This window comes from Hemiscyllium ocellatum, chromosome 1 (genome assembly GCF_020745735.1).
Source record: "Hemiscyllium ocellatum isolate sHemOce1 chromosome 1, sHemOce1.pat.X.cur, whole genome shotgun sequence".
Classification (NCBI taxonomy): domain Eukaryota; kingdom Metazoa; phylum Chordata; class Chondrichthyes; order Orectolobiformes; family Hemiscylliidae; genus Hemiscyllium; species Hemiscyllium ocellatum.
Window position 1 is genome coordinate 84,782,590 of NC_083401.1, and position 17,747 is coordinate 84,800,336.

At 40.2% G+C, this 17,747-nt stretch overlaps 1 protein-coding gene across 1 annotated transcript in view; it reads left to right on the top strand.

Moving 5' to 3' along the window:
• Nucleotides 1–17,747, top strand: part of LOC132815103 (cytochrome P450 4V2-like) — a 61,273-nt gene that overhangs the window by 17,690 nt on the left and 25,836 nt on the right. Inside the window, exons 4-7 of the mRNA XM_060823869.1 lie at nt 3,648–3,838; nt 10,622–10,691; nt 12,111–12,237; nt 13,977–14,171. Coding sequence (XP_060679852.1) covers nt 3,648–3,838; nt 10,622–10,691; nt 12,111–12,237; nt 13,977–14,171 — 583 coding nt within the window. The remainder of the gene's footprint in view (nt 1–3,647; nt 3,839–10,621; nt 10,692–12,110; nt 12,238–13,976; nt 14,172–17,747) is intronic.

A 17,747-nucleotide genomic window follows, 5' to 3' on the forward strand; every position in this document is an offset into this window, starting at 1 on the left:
GTATCTAGAAATATGTCCTATTCCTTTTCACCTTGTGTAGGGACATGGCAATATAGCAGATGAGAATTTAGGTTGGCGTTTTCCGAAGGGTTGAAATGGACTCTGTTACGGCTGAGTATGCGTTGGAGAAAGTGAATTTAAATCTGATTTCTCACATTATGGAAACATTTTAACAACATGTCATTTTGATTCCCTGGGAATTAATACAATTAATAATTATGCAAGCAGAAGAGTTCAGTGTGCCTGCCTTCTCACTGAATACAGATACAGTCTGGAGTTTGAATTTGTAAAATGGCTGCAATCAATTCAGTTGCCTGTTTCTAATCTCTACTGGTTTGTTTTTGAAGTTAATGAAACTCGGAAGAAAGTAATATCCATTAATTAAATGTGTATTGTATGGTTCACACTTTACACAAAGTATCTTGCCATGAAGTAAATGTAGTTTGGAACGGAGATTGATTATTAGGGCCACTCTTCAAACAACCGTGAAGTTCATTGATCGACATGCTTTTCTTCTATTAAAAATTAAATATTTACGTCCTTAACACACACATCTGTTTGCCCAAGTACAAAGTGTCAGCAAAACTGGATTCATTTTATTGGTTTGATTCTTTTAGATTATATATGATATAATGTCGTAAATTGCTGTATTGTACAATTACGAGCTAAGTTGAGCTGAAAGTTCACCTTTTTTTATTAATTAACAAACATACCAAAGATAATGCAATGTGTGTGTCTCTGTTAATTGCCATGTTTAATAACAGCTTTCTCCATCTGAAGGACTTCCTTTTGTGCTATAGTGTGGGAATCTTTCCCATTCAGGTTAAATCATCCATGTTGCTTTTTATTCATTCATGGCATGTGGATGACACTAACAAGGCCAGATTTTATAGCTCATTTCCAATTGCTGTTAAGGAGGTGGTGTAAGTTACTGCCTTAAACACAACTGAGGAGCTTCAGACACAAGTTATAGGTCAGCCATGTTGTTGTTGTTCTGGACTCAGGTGTTGTGTAAGGATGATGGACTATCTTCCTTTAAATGAATTAACCTTATGGTTAGCATTACTAATACTTTTTTTTTCTGTATTTACTTAATTTTATTTAAATTCCACAGTTCCATGATTAGAACGTGTCTTGTCTTATCTTTACTTCAGACCTTTCTCGATGTCTGGATCAGCAGCTGTACACCACTAAACCTCTATTTTAATTTGGTGTAATTATAGAAATGAGGCAGGTTTGACAGCACAGTATCCAGGATTGAAGGCTAAGGAGGTTGCAAATGAGTTGAGAATCGACCTGCATGTGCTTCCAACATGTGCCAATGGCAGCCAATAAGAGCCAGAGAGATTTCTAATTGGCCATTTGTTTGAGAGGAAGTTGCAGCCTCTACAATGTGCATGCCACATCATCAGGGTCTTCCTGAATAGTCTTTATCACGCCACACTAAAAAAAATGGTTACTTAAGTTTTTGATACCAATATCAAACTTGCATCTGAGTATGCACGAAATAGTAGATTAATGTGGTGAGACAATATATTGTAATACCATTTCTGATAAGACTAAGGAAAGTATCACAAATTCCAACTGTTGTTCAATTCAATTGCTTTTGTTCTTGAAAAGAGAAATGAATTGAAAAAGATTGATACAGTTCAATTGAGTTTATATGTCCTTAAAAGGAGAAGTAATAGAAGGATTGCGGGGAAAGAATAAGAGAGAGGGGAACCTTAACTGGATTAACCAGGCAAATACTATAACTGAAGGAGTTGGTCAAAGTCTGGATATTTAGTGGTGAGTTAAGTAATTGCTGACTTCCTAGATCCTTTTTACCATCTCCGGGGCACAAATTCAGGTGATTTGTCTGAATAAGGGCACCACATTCTAATTTCGAGAGCTTGATTGCTATTTATCCACCATTTTACACATTCAGGTCCTCCACCACCACTGTGGTGTGGCAACAGTGTATCCCAATGACAGGCCTTCTTTGACAATACCTTTTTAAAGCTATAATCTTTATCACCTAGATGATGAGGGCAGGAAAATTCCGAAACTTCCAAATTCCTCACTGAGTCTCACTCTATTCTAATTTGTAACTATATTGCTGTTCCATCACCATTTCTGTATTAACATCATGGAGCTCTGCCTCCCTAACAGCAGCAAGGAGGATACTTGAGAACTAGGAACAGGCCATTGAGCCCCTCAAACCTGCTCTGCCATTCAGTAAGATCAAGGCTGATCTAAGCACATAAGGGGAGGTAATGCCTCTTGGTATAATCACTAGGCTATTAATTCAAGTCATGTCCTGAAGATTCAAATCCTGTCATGTCAGAAAGTAGAATGTGACTTCAACAAAAACTTAGCATGAAAATACTGTCAATTGTTTAGGAAAAAATCCACCTGGCTAACTAATTTCCTTTAGGAAAGGAAATCCGTACTTATTTAGTCTGGCCTATGTGTGATGCAGACCCACAGCAATATGATTGACTCTCCTTCGAGTTTGACTTAGAGTTGCTGCTAGAACAGTGTCTATTAATTATTGTTCTTTTATTACACTGGAATTTGCATGTTTTGCACTTCTCATGCACTTTATGTTGCTCTTTGCATGATCATGTAGTTTGTGCTGTCCATGAGCACCTCCGTCCTGGAGGAACACTGTCTCATTTTTACTGTCTCAGTTGCATCTGGTAGAAATGACAAATAAGTTACTCTCTACTCGAACTGCCTTCTGGCCAATTGGGGATGGGCAGTAAATTCTGGCCGAGCCAGCAATATCCACATCCCTGTACAGAGGAACCTCAATTATCTGAATGATATGGGCAGGCATTATTTCATTCGGATAATCAGTTTTCCCTTAAACAAGGGAAACCATACTGTTCTAACGCTGTGCACTACTGGAGAATTTGTTTAAATCTATAATTTTAATGTATTGAGTGCAAGAGGGCATATCTCTCAAAATTAACAAAATTAATCTATTATAACACGAGAAAACATTTTTTAGAAATGCAGCAGTAGTTAGCATACAAGGAGTGGTGAAGACAACATTAAACAAGGTCCCAAACAGCTTCTATGATTGCAAGAGCATTTGTCAGTTTCCAACAACTCAGTCTCACAATAGAAAGACAAAAGCACCACTTCACACATGCGTTTACGTTCTCAGCTACTTTTTTCATGAACGGCCCAGTAAAGTGACGGGAATACTGTAAAACACTTACTTTTGCAAAGGGCTCTGTAACAACCCTTATATAAAAACTTCCAGTCGCTGGTGCTTGAGCTGCTTGTGGTTATTTGTCTTTGCCAGCATTTTCGCATGTTCTTCAGTAGGTAAATTGATTACACTTAGCTATTTGATGCAACGTTTTGTGGGGCCATGAAATCTTTGGATAATCCGAAATTCGGATAATCGAGGTTTCTCTGTAAATGAATTTTAAAAACATTTAAATTCTTGATTAACCTTCAATACCCTGCTTTAAATAATCACCCTGGCCAATATGTAAGTTTGAGGAGCAGTGGATACTTAGAAAATATTAATTCCATCACAGTTTATGATCTGAGATTGGTATTGACCCTTTACAGGTGCTTTATTAAAATGCACTGAAGTAATGTTTTCAAAAATGTAGAACTAACACTCTCCTCTTTGGTTTGTTTTGCAGCACAGGAAACAAATGGCGTGCAAGGAGGAAGTTAATAACCCCAACATTTCATTTCACAATTCTGATGGAATTTCTAGAGGTTATGAATGAACAGGCCAGTATATTACTGGAAAAATGGGAGAAGAAAGTGGGAAAGGGACCTTTTAACTGCTTCAGTGATGTCACTCTTTGTGCTTTGGACATTATTTGTGGTGAGTTTGCACAGATTGTTAAAATGGGAGCAGATATAAAAAGGGTCAGAGTTAACAGCTCAGCAGAAGAGTATTTAGTCTATTGTCTATGCTGCTCCTTTACTAGGGCAATTTAAAATGGTGCCTTTTCCCTCCATATCAATGTGTCTTGTTTCAAATATCCATTTGTTTTTTTTTCTTTTTAAAAGATGATGCAGTGGTCTCTGCTTCAAGCATTCACAGTTGAATTGAATTGAATTTATTGTCACGTGTACTGAGGCACAGTGAAAAGCTTTGCAATTGCTGTATGAAATATTTTTTTCCCAGTATATTTTTCTAGTGCTTTAGTAATAACTTTTAAATTGATGGCTACTGATGAATCATATTCAAGGATTTTTTTTGCCTATTCTTTCAAAGTCCTTAAGGATTTTACAATTCCATGTCCTTATTATCTTCTCTGTGTAGGAATATATTGTTTTATCTACCTAAAACTTCCCTTTCTTGACATCTTAAAAAGGTAGCATCAGACAGTACAGAATATGCCCTTTTGACCCATCATGTCAGTACCACCAAAAATGTATTGCTATCTGTACTAATCCCACTTTCCAGCAGCAACTTGGAATGTTTTGACGCTTCAAGTGCTAATCTGAGTACTTGTTTAAAGGTTGTGAGATTTCCTTCTTTATCTTCCTAGGCAGTGTATTCCAGAATTAGATGACTGCTAATGTAGCACAGCAAAGATTTTATTAACTGTCACCTATAGGAATGTGCCAGTTGATCAAATATCCTGGTTGATCGAGGGATCCACGTAATCCAATGTTAAAACACAGGCTAAGTAATAGAAGTACAATACAGGTTGTACTTTATTTCCAGCATAAATCACTTAAATAGTAATGTAACTTTGCCTTAAATAAAACTTATCAGCAGAGAGCCTTCTCAGTCATGCTCTCAACTGACTATTGTCTTTGTGATCTCCGAGCAAACCTCTGGTATTTCAAATATATAATATTTGCTGGTTTCTAGAGATCACAGGTTCATAAGGTGCTGGTTAAAACAAAGTTTTGCTGTATCTTTATTTAAAACCAGCAGAAAAAAAGGATAACTCTAGACATGTTAGCTTAATATCTGTTATTGAGGAAAATGTTTGAGTCTCTTAGTAGATCTAGTAGCAGAGCATTTAGAAATGTATAACTTAATTAATCAGAGTCCATATGACTTCACAAAGGGTAAGTTATGCTTGACAAATTTATTGGAATTCTTTGAGAAAATCATGAACTGGGTAGCTAAAGAGAATGCTGTGGATATCATTTATTTGGATTTTCAGTAGGCATTTGATAAAGTACCATGCAATAGACTACTTAAGAGCCCATGGTTTTAGAGGTAGTATATTATCATAGATGGAATATTGGCTAACAGAACACAGTTGGGATGGGGGGGGTGGTCACTTTCAAGATGGCAACCTGTAACCAGAGGAGTGCCATGGGTATCCGTGCTGGACCTACAGTTATTTACCTTTATATATTACTGACTTGAATGAGGAAAATGGATTTATTATAACTAGTTTGCAGGGAACGCGAAAACAAGTTGGAAGACAATTAATGAAGGTGACCAAGTTTCGAGGGGGATGTAGACTAGTTACATGAACTTGGCAAAAACTTGGCACACGGAATAATGTTGGAAAATGTGTGGCTATGCACTTTAGCAGGAGGAATAGAGGAACTGAGCATTATTTAAATGGAGAGAGACTGCAGAAAGCTACATCACAGAAGATTTGGAAGTCCTCATGTGTGAATCACAGTATGAGTTCTGAAGGTAATATGGAAGCAAAGGGAATAGAGTTTAAAGGTAGAGAAATCTTGCTAAAACTATACAGTTTTGGGTCCTTTGTCTCTGAAAAAATATACTGGCAATGGGGACAGTCCAAAGGAGGTTCACTAGACGGTGTCTGGGTATGGAAGGACTTTCTTGAGAGATTGAGTTGGTTGGATTTGTGCTCATTGAAACTTCGAAAGAGAAGACCTTCTTGAAACATACAAGATTCTCAGGGGATTTGATAATTTAGATGTGGAAATGTTGTTTCCCCTTATTGGAGAGTTTAGGACCAAAGAAGCATAAATACTTTCACATTCTTAACTCCAAAATGAGAAGGAGTTTCTTCTGAGGGTATTGAATCTGTGGAATTCTTTACTGCAGTGGGCTTTAGTGTCTGACTCATTAAGTATATTCAAGGCTGAGATATACCTCATTGATTAGTGGAGCAAACCATTAAATGAGCTTTCTCTGCTCCTACATCTTATCGTTTTGCTAGAACAACTCCAGACATACTTTTAAATGCTAGAACGAACAGAGTTGTTGTCTCTGGTTTGTTACCCGTGCCACGTGATAGAGAGTCGAGGAATAGGGAGAGAGAACAGTTAAATGCGTGGCTACAGGGATGGTGCAGGAGGGAGGGATTCCGGTTTCTGGACAACTGGGGTTCTTTCTGGGGAAGGTGGGACCTCTATAAACAGGATGGTCTACACCTGAACCTGAGGGGCACCAGTATCCTTGGGGGGAGGTTTGCTAGTGCTCTTTGGGAGGGTTTAAACTAACTCTGCAGGGGCATGGGAAACTGGACTGTAGCTTTATGGTACAGGACATTGAGTGTAGGGAGGTTAGGAACAAGGCATCGATCTCGAAGGAGGGTGCCTGTAAACAGAAGGGTGGCTTGAAGTGTGTATACTTCAATGTCAGAAGTATAAGAAATAAGGTAGGTGAACTTGCAGCGTGGGTTGGTACCTGGGACTTCGATGTTGTGGCCATTACAGAGACGTGGGTAGAACAGGGGCAGGAATGGCTGTTGCAGGTTCCAGGGTTTAAATGTTTTAGCAGGGTCAGAGATGGGGGTAAAAGAGGGGGTGGTGTGGCATTGCTTGTCAAGGATAGTATTACAGCGGTGGAAAGGACGATGGAGGAAGGCTTGCCACGTGAGTTAGTTTGGGCTGAGGTTAGAAATAGGAAAGGTGAGGTCACCCTGTTAGGAGTTTTCTACAGGCCTCCCAATAGTCCAAGAGAAGTAGAGGAAAGTATTGCGAGGATGATTCAGGAGAAGAGTGAAAGTAGCAGGGGGTTGTTATGGGGGACTTTAACTTCCCAGATATTGACTGGGAAAGCTATAGCTCGAGTTCGTTAGATGGGTCGGTGTTTGTCCAATGTGTGCAGGAGGGTTTCCTGACACAATATGTAGACAGGCCAACAAGAGGTGAGGCTATACTGGATTTGGTTCTAGGTAATGAACCAGGCCAGGTGTTAGACTTGGACGTAAGTGAGCACTTCGGGAACAGTGACCACAACTCGGTGACTTTTACTTTAGTGATGGAGAGGGATAAGTGTGCACTGCAGGGCAAGAGTTATAGCTGGGGGCAAGGAAATTATGATGCGGTGAGGCATGACTTAGGATGCGTGGATTGGAAAAAATGCTTCAAGGGAAGAACACAAATGATATGTGGAGATTGTTCAAGGAACAACTATTGGGTGTCCTTGATAAGTATGTACCAGTCAGGCAGGGAGTAAAGGGTCTTGTGAGGGAGCCGTGGTTTAATAAGGAATTGGAATCCCTTGTGAAAGGGAAGAAGACGGCCTATGTAAAGATGAGGCGTGAAAGTTCAGTTGGGGTGATTGAGAGTTATAAGGTAGCCAGGAAGGATCTAAAGAGAGAGCTAAGAGCAGCGAGAAGGGGACATGAAAAGTCTTTAGTTGGTAGGATTAGGGAAAACCCAAAGGCTTTCTATAGGTATGTCAGGAATAAAAGGATGACTAGGGTAGGTATCGGTCCAGTCAAGGATAGTAGTGGGAAGTTGTGCGTGGAGGCGGAGGAGATTGGAGAGACACTAAATCGATACTTTTCGTCAATATTCACTCAGGAACAGGACACTATTGCTGATGTGAATATTGAGTCACAAGTGATTAGAATGGATGGCCTTGAGGTAGGTAGGGAAGAGGTCTGGGGAATACTGGAAAGGATGAAAATAGATAAGTCCCCTGGGCCTGATGGCATTTATCCTAGGATCCTCTGGGAAGCTAGGGAGGAGATAGCAGAGCCATTGGCCTTGATTTTTATGTCGTCATTGTCTACGGGAATAGTGCCAGAAGACTGGAGGATAGCGAACGTGGTCCCCTTGTTCAAGAAGGGGAGTAGGGATAGCCCAAGTAACTATAGGCCAGTGAGTCTCACTTCTGTTGTGGGCAAAGTCTTAGAGAGAATTGTAAGGGATAGGATTTATGACCATCTGGATAGGAATAATGTGATCAAGGATAGTCAGCATGGTTTTGTGAAGGGCAGGTCGTGCCTCACAAACCTTATTGAGTTCTTTGAGAAGGTGACTAAGGAGGTGGACGAGAGTAAAGCAGTAGATGTGGTGTACATGGATTTTAGCAAGGCGTTCGATAAGGTACCCCATGGTAGGCTACTGCAAAAACTACGGAGGTATGGCATTGAGGGTGAGTTGGAGGTTTGGATTAGGAATTGGCTGGCTGGAAGAAGACAGAGGGTAGTAGTTGATGGAATAGGTTCATCTTGGAGTGCAGTTACTAGCGGTGTTCCACAAGGATCTGTTTTGGGACCATTGCTGTTTGTCATCTTTATAAATGATCTGGAAGAGGGGCTTGAAAGCTGGGTTAGCAAGTTTGCGGATGACACAAAAGTCGGTGGAGTTGGGGACAGCGAAGAAGGATGTGGCAGGTTACAGCGGGATATAGATAAGTTGCAGAGCTGGGCAGAAAGGTGGCAAATGGAGTTCAACGTAGCTATGTGTGAAGTCATTCACTTTGGTAGGAGTAACAAGAAGATGGAATACTGGGCTAATGGTAGGTGACTTGGTAGTGTGGATGAGCAGAGGGATCTTGGTGTCCATGTACACAGATCTCTGAAAGTTGCCACCCAGGTAAATAGTGCAGTGAAGAAGGCATATGGTGTACTGGGCTTTATTGGTAGAGGAATTGAGTTCCAGAGTCCTGAGGTCATGTTGCAGTTGTATAAGACTCTGGTGCGGCCTCATCTGGAGTATTGTGTGCAGTTTTGGTCGCCATACTATAGGAAGGATGTGGAGGCATTGGAGCGAGTGCAGAGGAGGTTTACCAGGATGTTGCCTGGCATGGTAGGAAGATCGTATGAGGAAAGGCTGAGGCACTTGGGGCTGTTCTCATTGGAGAAAAGAAGGTTTAGGGGAGATTTGATAGAGGTGTACAAGATGATTAGGGGTTTAGATAGGGTGGACACTGAGAACCTTTTTCAGTTAATGGAGTCAGCTGTTACTAGGGGACATAGCTTTAAATTAAGGGGTGGTAGGTATAGGACAGATGTTAGGGGTAGATTCTTTACTCAGCGGGTTGTGAGTTCATGGAATGCCCTGCCAGTAGCAGTGGTGAACTCTCCCTCTTTATGGTCATTTAAGCAGGCATTGGATAAGCATATGGAAGTTATTGGACTAGTGTAGGTTAGGTAGGATTTGGTCGGCGCAACATCGAGGGCCGAAGGGCCTGTACTGTGCTGTATTTTCTATATACTGCATTAACAAAAAGTCTTGTAGATAATCACACTGACAATGTACTTTGAGGAATAATGTAATTTGCTCACTGTTACTTGTAGTTACACCTCAACCTCATGACTGTGTCATATAATTCATATTTTTGAGATGCTCAGAGTAATGTGTGAATTATTGAGTCAGTGCATTGAACACTAAATATTGCCAAAACTGCTATTTGTGGGGGATTTGGGGACAGCTCTTCGGGGCAACAGACTCTCTCCTCCCACCAGAGAGGGAGCTCCCCAAATAAAGTTCCTATCAATCACTTGAAAAGCTCATCAGCAAATTAGAAATCTTCATACTGAAGTCTTGTAGTGCCAGTAGCTGTTGGCCAATCTGAGGGTGGTAGCTATGAACTCAGAGGACCTCACTTGAGTCTCAGGGTTTGAATACTTAAATGGTGAGAGAAAACTATTTATCTTTTCTAGTCTTGAGGTGGGGTTGCAGGGAGATGGGGATTGTGGAGGAAGGATTTGGATGGCTGCAGATTGAAACAAATGGAAGATGCCCCTCCCTACTAGGTTGCCCTGTCAAACAACCAACCACTTTTCTTGCATGCTCAGAATGCAGGACATTGACCAGCAGAAGGATGAGGTCTTAGATTAGATTAGACTTAGTGTGGAAACAGGCCCTTCGGCCCAACAAGTCCACACTGACCCGTCGAAGCGAAACCCATCCATACCCCTACATTTACCCCTACCTAACACTACAGGCAATTTAGCATGGCCAATTCACCTGACCCGCACATCTTTGGACTGTGGGAGGAAACCGGAGCACCCGGAGGAAACCCACGCAGACACTGGGAGAACGTGCAAACTCCACACAGTCACCTGAGTCGGGAAATGAACCCGGGTCTCTGGCGCTGTGAGGCAGCAGTGCTAGCCACTGCCACCATGCCGCCCGCAGGTCATTACTTGGTTGTTAATGGACAACTCCAGGCCCTGATTTTGGGGCTGAGTTGAAGGTTACTGAAGGGCCTTGTTTTCCAGCATTTAATTGCTTCGGTGTCTAAAAGGAATACAGTATTCTGCCAGGGCAACTTGTCCAATAACTGACCTTTCTCACCACCTCTAGAGAAGGGATAAGCCTATCCATTGTGATGATATATCTGGTTTGTTTATGATGCTATTTGTTTTATCAGTGCTCGTAAAGGTAAGCTTATTTGTAAATTCCTAATGTTAAGGTTAATTGATTTGATCAGCACAAATATCCGACTTACCTTTTGGACTTTCAATTCTAGAAACTGCTATGGATAAGGGAATCTCTGCTCAGAATAACAGTGACTCGGAATATATTCGTGCAATTTATAAGTGAGTTCCTTGTGTTTTCTGAATAGTTTTTCTGCATTTCTTGTAATGTTTCTAATATGAAGAAGAAGGTATTCCTTTGTGATCCATTTGGGAGAATTGACTGGTAACAGGATAAACCACAAATTCCTGTCATTCGTGTTAGTAAATAACATTTTTAAATCACTTTTAACATAAGCTTTTGAAGTTTCCAAATTAAGTGACAGTTTGAGACCAAAATTCCTCATCCCAGGTTAAGAAGAAAATGAAGAATAAGGTGTCAGGCATTGGTGATTAGTACAGTGTCGATGGCGAAATTTGTTGCTACTTTTCCTTTCTATCCTCCACAGCTATTAGCTGTTAATACACCAGACTCTTTCAGGAAACACCAATTTTTAACTCCCTACTGCCATACCAAAAGCAATTAAATTGTCTGGTGACTTTCCCATCAAATTGTTTGCCTTACCTCTGAGTTTGCAAACTAGAATGCAGTGCATGAGGGAAAAAAAAAATGAACCTTGCACAGTACTGAAGGAGAAGTCCGTATCGCCAAACATGATGTACATTGAGGAGAACAGAGTCCAGTGACGTCAGGCCAAGTGAGTGCAATGCCTCCATCCTTCTCTCCGACAGTGACTTTTTGTGTGGTGTTCACAATCAATTATGCAAACTGTCTCATATGACATTAGGCCAGCTCTCCATGTCGAACTAGGTTATGAGATGTCTTGCATGTAGTTATTGCAATTATTCTCCATTCCTGTTAGGTGGCAGGCTGCCTTCTTGACCACTTGTTGTCTGTGATATTCAAACAATGGTGTTAAGTAGGTAATATCGGGATTTTCACCCAGTATCTATTAAAGAAAATGCAGTGTGTTGTACTATCTGACTTGAAGAAATGATAGTTCTCACGACTTTGCTAGTTGTGATGGAGGTTTTTGAAGATGGGATCTAAGCCAGCATGGTGAATTGCATCCTGTTATAGTGCATACTGTAGCCAAAGTAATGAAGAGTGTGGCAATAATCTTCCTTGCGATTGGAGGCGGGCAGAAGGAGGTTATTAAGCAAGCTGGCTGTTTTGTCTTGGATGCATTTTGATTTTTTTTTGTTAACTGTGACCACTGCAGCCATTCAGGTGAATTTTCCAAGAGAGAACTTTGCCCTTTAAAGGGCAATGAAGCCTGGAGACGATAGGTGAGCCGAACACTGAACCCTTACCCTGCAGCTGTAGCCACCGTGTTAGTGAGGCTTTTGCTCTGCACTAATGTTGCTCAGTTGAAGCTGTGTTTGTGCCAAAGATGAGCATTGCCCAGTGCCCAACTGCTTCTCAGCCGAGCTTGAATGTTGTTCAAATTTGTTTGTAAAACAAAATGTCTCATTTCATGTTGTGAAGAGAGGATCTTGAATAAACTGTAGTGAGGAAGATAATGATTTCTTTTTGCTTAGGATGAGTGATTTGATCCACCGCAGACAGAAAATGCCTTGGTTTTGGCCTGACTTCCTGTTCAACATGTTTGGTGAAGGAAAGGAACATGACAAAGCCCTCAAAATTCTGCATGCCTTCACTGAAAAGGTAGACTGATGCTTAAACTGTTTTGTTTTAAAAGAAATTTTACAAAATGTTGAAAACCAGCAAGTGAGAGAACCTCTGTGGAAAGGGCAAAGGTTGTAACATATGGAGTCTAAAAGCTGAAGTATATTACGGGTAAGAACAAGTTTGATAATTGCTGGTCTGTAATATATTTCAGTTTTAATAATGGGTTTGCTCTGCTCAAGTCGTAAAGAACATTGCTACTAGACTGGTCTACAGCAGGTGGTGAAGGAACCAACATCAGAGAAAAGCACACAAGCAGACCTCGCTAACTGCTGTCTTTGCTATCTGGGGATCCACGTACTGTGTTGAGGTCAGCCCCGACTCCATCTTTCTTTCTTTCCCCCATTGTCCTCAGTAAACCAGTTGTACAGTCCTTTACAGCAGATTTTGTTGCTTGTGGGAAGTCTGTGTGTGTATTAGACACACCCGACAGCATGATGACTCAGGGGTTAGCATGCTGCCTCACAGCGCCAGGGATCCGGGTTCAATTCCAGCCATGGGCATCTGTGCAAACTCCACACAGACGTTCTCCCCGTGTCTGCATGGGTTTCCTCCAGGTGCTCCGGTTTCCTCCCACGGTCCAAAGATGTGCAGGTTAGGGGAATTGGCCGTGCCAAATTACCTGTAGTGTTCAGGAACGTGTAGGCTAGGTGCATTAGTTAGGGGAAATATATATAGAGTAATCGGCTTAGAGGAATGGTTCTGGGTGGAATGTTCTTCAGAGGGTCAGTGTGGACTTGTTGGGCCAAATGACCTGTTCTCATACTGCAGGGATTCTAATTAAATTAAACCCACCCTACCCAGTCTGCTGCATATGGATCTATCTATGACAGTAATACTAGGAGCAACCACTGCATAGTCCTTGTGGACTTCACATTCTGGGATGCCTATTGTCATCTTCTGTGGCACTACCACTGCCCTGAATGAAATAGATTTCAGTCAGATCCCTGACTGCAAGACTGGACACTGCTGCTTGGACAAGCATTTAATGCCTATCTCTAATTTCTCCTGAAGCTAACAGAGAGCCAGCAATGTTTGGTTAGATGTTACATGAAATAAGTGTGACATCTGTAAGAAGTGCACACTGTAACAAGACAGCATTGTATGAATTGTTCACATTGCTATCCTGAGCTGTTGCTGTCGATAACTCTAAAGTTTGTCAAGAATGAAGTGTTTGTGTTTTCAATGAGTGGATTGCTCTGACAGCAGAGTGGGCTCTGGATCTGTCAGTGTGTGGATTGTCTGGTCCTGTATTTTCTTAAGTGTGTATGTTGGGCCTAGTATATCAGGGAGACAGTCAAAATGGCCAAGTGCCTCCTGAGAGGGATCTGACATTGCTGGGTGAAGAATGTTGGGATCTGTAGACTTAGTCAATAAATTATCTGGGTGTCTAATAGCTGCTAGCAGAACAACAGAAAAACAGTCCAAATCCAGGGTTGAGACAACTACAGTTCTAATCTGTTCTAATCACTTGGCAAAGGGTGAGAGTGAGGACTGCAGATGCTGGAGATTAGAGCCAAGATTAGATTGGTGCTGAAAAACCACAGCTGGAAGGGCTTTTGCCTGAAACGCCAATTTATTTATTTTTTGTTTGTTTTTAATTTTTATTTTTTTTCCTGCTGCTTGGATGCTGCCTGACCTGCTGCGCTTTTCCAGCATCTCACTAATCTAATCGCTTGGTAAGTCTAATTTTGAAAGAATTCGTTTGGTTTTATTAGGTGATTATGGAGCGGTCTCGTAAAATGGAAACCTCTGAAGAATGTAGTCATTCTGATTCTGATTCAGATTCTGAATTGCGGAAGAAGAAGAAACGTAAAGCATTTCTTGACCTGATTCTCAGTGCAACGGATGAAGATGGAAAGAAACTGAGTCAGCAGGACATTCGGGAAGAAGTGGACACATTCATGTTTGAGGTGAGATAACTTCTGCGTCCTACTCGGAATATTTTCTATTTCCGCTGAATCATAGGATCAAATAATCGTTGTAAAAGGTTGAAATTATTGTTAGCTCGTGAGCCATTAAAATATATGGATGGTATTCTTAAACTGCAGTATAAAACTAATTATGACAGGATGGTTTGTTCCTCTGTTGAATTAGTGAATGATGTCATTTAATTTATCTGGCTTGCTTGGCGATTTCCGAGCTAAGAGTTGGGTACGTTGCTGTGTTGCACGTGCCGGCCCATTCTAGGTAAGGATGGCAAATTTCCTTCCCTAAACTTAGCCAGTTGTGTATTAATGACAACCAATAAGAGTTACGTTGTCACCATTAGACTAGCTTGTGATTCTAGATCTTACTGAATTCACATTGGCTGGCTACTGTGGTGGGATTTTTAATCCATGCCTCAGAGCATTAGTGTGGAATTCTGCATTTCTAACGTACCATTGCTTTCCATGCTTTTCTGTGACCTTGATTCTTTTAAAGGACAGTGTCTGAAACTGACTGATAACACAACTTTGCCAAAATTCATTCTATAAGTAGTAGATCAGTCCTAGTTAGTTCATCTGATTATTCTTATCAGAAGAAGCACATTACTCTGGTAAATGTGGGCTCAGGTGGTGGTTGGGTGTTGAAGGAGACCCCTAACCTGGCAGCACTGATTTGTATTAATGTCTTTATTTCATCTTTAGTCTGTGTGTTTGTGTGTAAGTGTCTCTCCCTCATTCTCAGATAACTAAAAACCTGTTGCTTTTTATTTACACAAAATATGGATGAAACCAGGTGGAGGCTTTTAGCTTGTTGTCAGAATTCAACACACTTGTTTTTCTCAAAAGAATTCTATTCAGGAAGAAGAAAGCCATGCTGTCTCTCTGTCTGTTTCCCTATCTCTAATTGTGTATATTCTTTCATTTCTACATTATATCCCCCTAAATGCAAGCAATTAGAATGTTTGCAATTACTAGTAATTTTTAAAAAAAGTTAATAATTAGCAGCTTTCGATGTTGAACTTTTTAAAAATAGATCTCCAAATTAGAATGAAGACAAAAAAAAAGTCAAGACATAATTGAGATTCAGGGATGCAAACGAGGCAGCAGCTGATTGGATATCCATTAAATGTTCCGAAAGGTTTTCTTTCCAAAGTACTTCAGCATCAATTGGTCACCTGACAAGCAGTGGAACAAACTTGAATGTTTGTTCTGAATTAAAACAATTGCATGTCCTTCTCTTATTGATGATCTAAAGGTAATCTGTTAATAGCATTTAATAATTACAATAGAGCGTTATTGTAGACATGTTCTAAATTAAATTAGAATGGTTACAGTTGGATTAAAGAAACTGAACTAGAAGTAATCCATTTTGCCATTATGTTACAACAGAGTGGCCTAGTGTTTCTTAACTGCATAAGTACTTCTAGCAGCTAGTTATTTTGCTACTCATTGTTTCAAATTCATTTTTAATAAATCACTGATCATGTTTCAGAACCTTTTATAATGTTTCTCTAGTTACTTTTTTTGTTTCTAATGGAACAAGTGAGAACTTGGCCCTTATTCCTCCAACTTTCAAACTTGAGTGGGTATAACCTGTCTCATAAGTGATTCATATTTCCTTGTTCAGCAGCTTTTGATACTTTTAGAAGATGATAATAGGCTTTCCCAATTTCTTTGTTGTATTAAGCTGGAGTGTAAAAAAAAAACAAACTTCCTGGAATCTGAATTAATATCTTGCCCTAACGTGCCTTCCACTAATCTTTTGATTGCTTTTATTGTAAAGATAGACACCCAGTTCTCTGTTCGGCAGCAAAATTACGTCACGTTTATATACTGTCTCAACTTAGTCTAGGAAAAGCCTCATGTCCCAGTTAAGCAGGATTAGAATGTGAATTGCAATACAAAATGTTGGAAATATGCAGAAATCAAGTGACCTCTTTTAGACAGAGAATTTTCAAGTTGATTACTTTTCATCAGAATCCAAAAATTTATAATTAAGAAAACCTTGGTTTAAATTCTAATTCAAAACAAGCCATATTGCACTTTCACAAGAATTTATATAGTTTTGTGTTTAGTTATGTGGCAACATTGATTAACACTATGATATAGTGACCAGGAGAAAGTGAGGACTGCAAATGCTGGAGATCAGAATCGAAAAGTGTGGTCCTGGAAGAGCACAGCAGGTCAGGCAGCATCCAAGGAGCAGGAGAGCCCACCTTTAGGCATAAGCCCTTCTTCATACCTGATGAAGAGCTTATGCCCAAAACGTCAAGTCTCCTGGCTTCTTGGATGCTGCCTGACCTGCTATGCTTTTCCAACATCACACATTTTTTTTTTTGACACTGTGTGTGGTATAGTGATAATGTCACTGGACTAGTCCTGAAATTCAGGCTAATGTTCAAGGGACGTGGGCTGATGGAATTAAAATTCAGTTAATAAAGTTGGACTTAAAAGCTAGTCTTGGCAATATGATCACAAAGCTAGCATTGTTGTGAAAGCCCATCTGATTCTTTAATCTTTTTTGGGAAGGAAACCTGCCAGCCTTACCTGATCTGGCCGACAACGAACCCCAGACCCACAGTAATGATGTTGATTCTCGACTAACTAATTAAATGGCCTAGTAAGTGACCTAAGTCCAGGTCAGTTGGGGATGTGCAATAAGTGTTGACTTTGCCATTTATGTCTGCATCCCATGAAAGAATAAAGGGAAAAAAAAAATCTGTAGTGTATTACCGTATATAACTAGGTGTGCGTACCGCATCTGGATTCTTCAAATGGATGTAGATTTATGATCCTGAGAGATTTGGTTAGTTCTGAGTTAATTGCAAGTCTACTTATATGAAAGCTCTCTTGTAAAAGAGTAGAAAGGACTGATTCACCATAGTAAACTCATGTTCAGCATGACTGTACAAAAGCAAAAAACTGATAATGGTGAAAATCTGAAGAAGAATTCTAATCAGATTGGCTGTCGGACCTGCTGAGTTTCTCCAGCATCCTGTTCTTATTTCCATATTATCCAGTATTAAGAGAGAGTTCCACCTAGTGGTTATTTATTGTGTGCTAACTTTGATCAGTGATTTCTTTTCTTTTTTTCCCTTTGTGAATGTTGTTATATTCAATTAAATGTTTTCAAACCATGATTTTATTATTTGCTGTTTCAAAGTATAACATAGTGATCTCTACTTTTGCAGTCTTAGTAGTGTAGCTTAGGAGCAAGATCCATTCATTACATAAATAAGAATCTGCCAGCTGTACTAAAAGGCTTGCTGTCTCCTTCTGCTTCAAACTAATTGGAGATGAAGAAAACCTTGGAGTTAAAAAGACCCATAGATAAGTGTTCTCCCTCCCATTATGTGCATTTCTGACATTCATTCTCTTTTTTTTTCTCTCTCTCGCTTCCTTTGTTCCTTAACTTACTTTAACACTTTTCTCTAACTTTATCTTTTCTGTTTTTTTTGTGTGCTGCCCTGGTTCTAACACTGGTTCAGGAGGGTGGATGAAATTAAATTAGATTAGATTCCCTACAGTGTGGAAACAGGCCCTTTGGCCCAACCAGTCCAC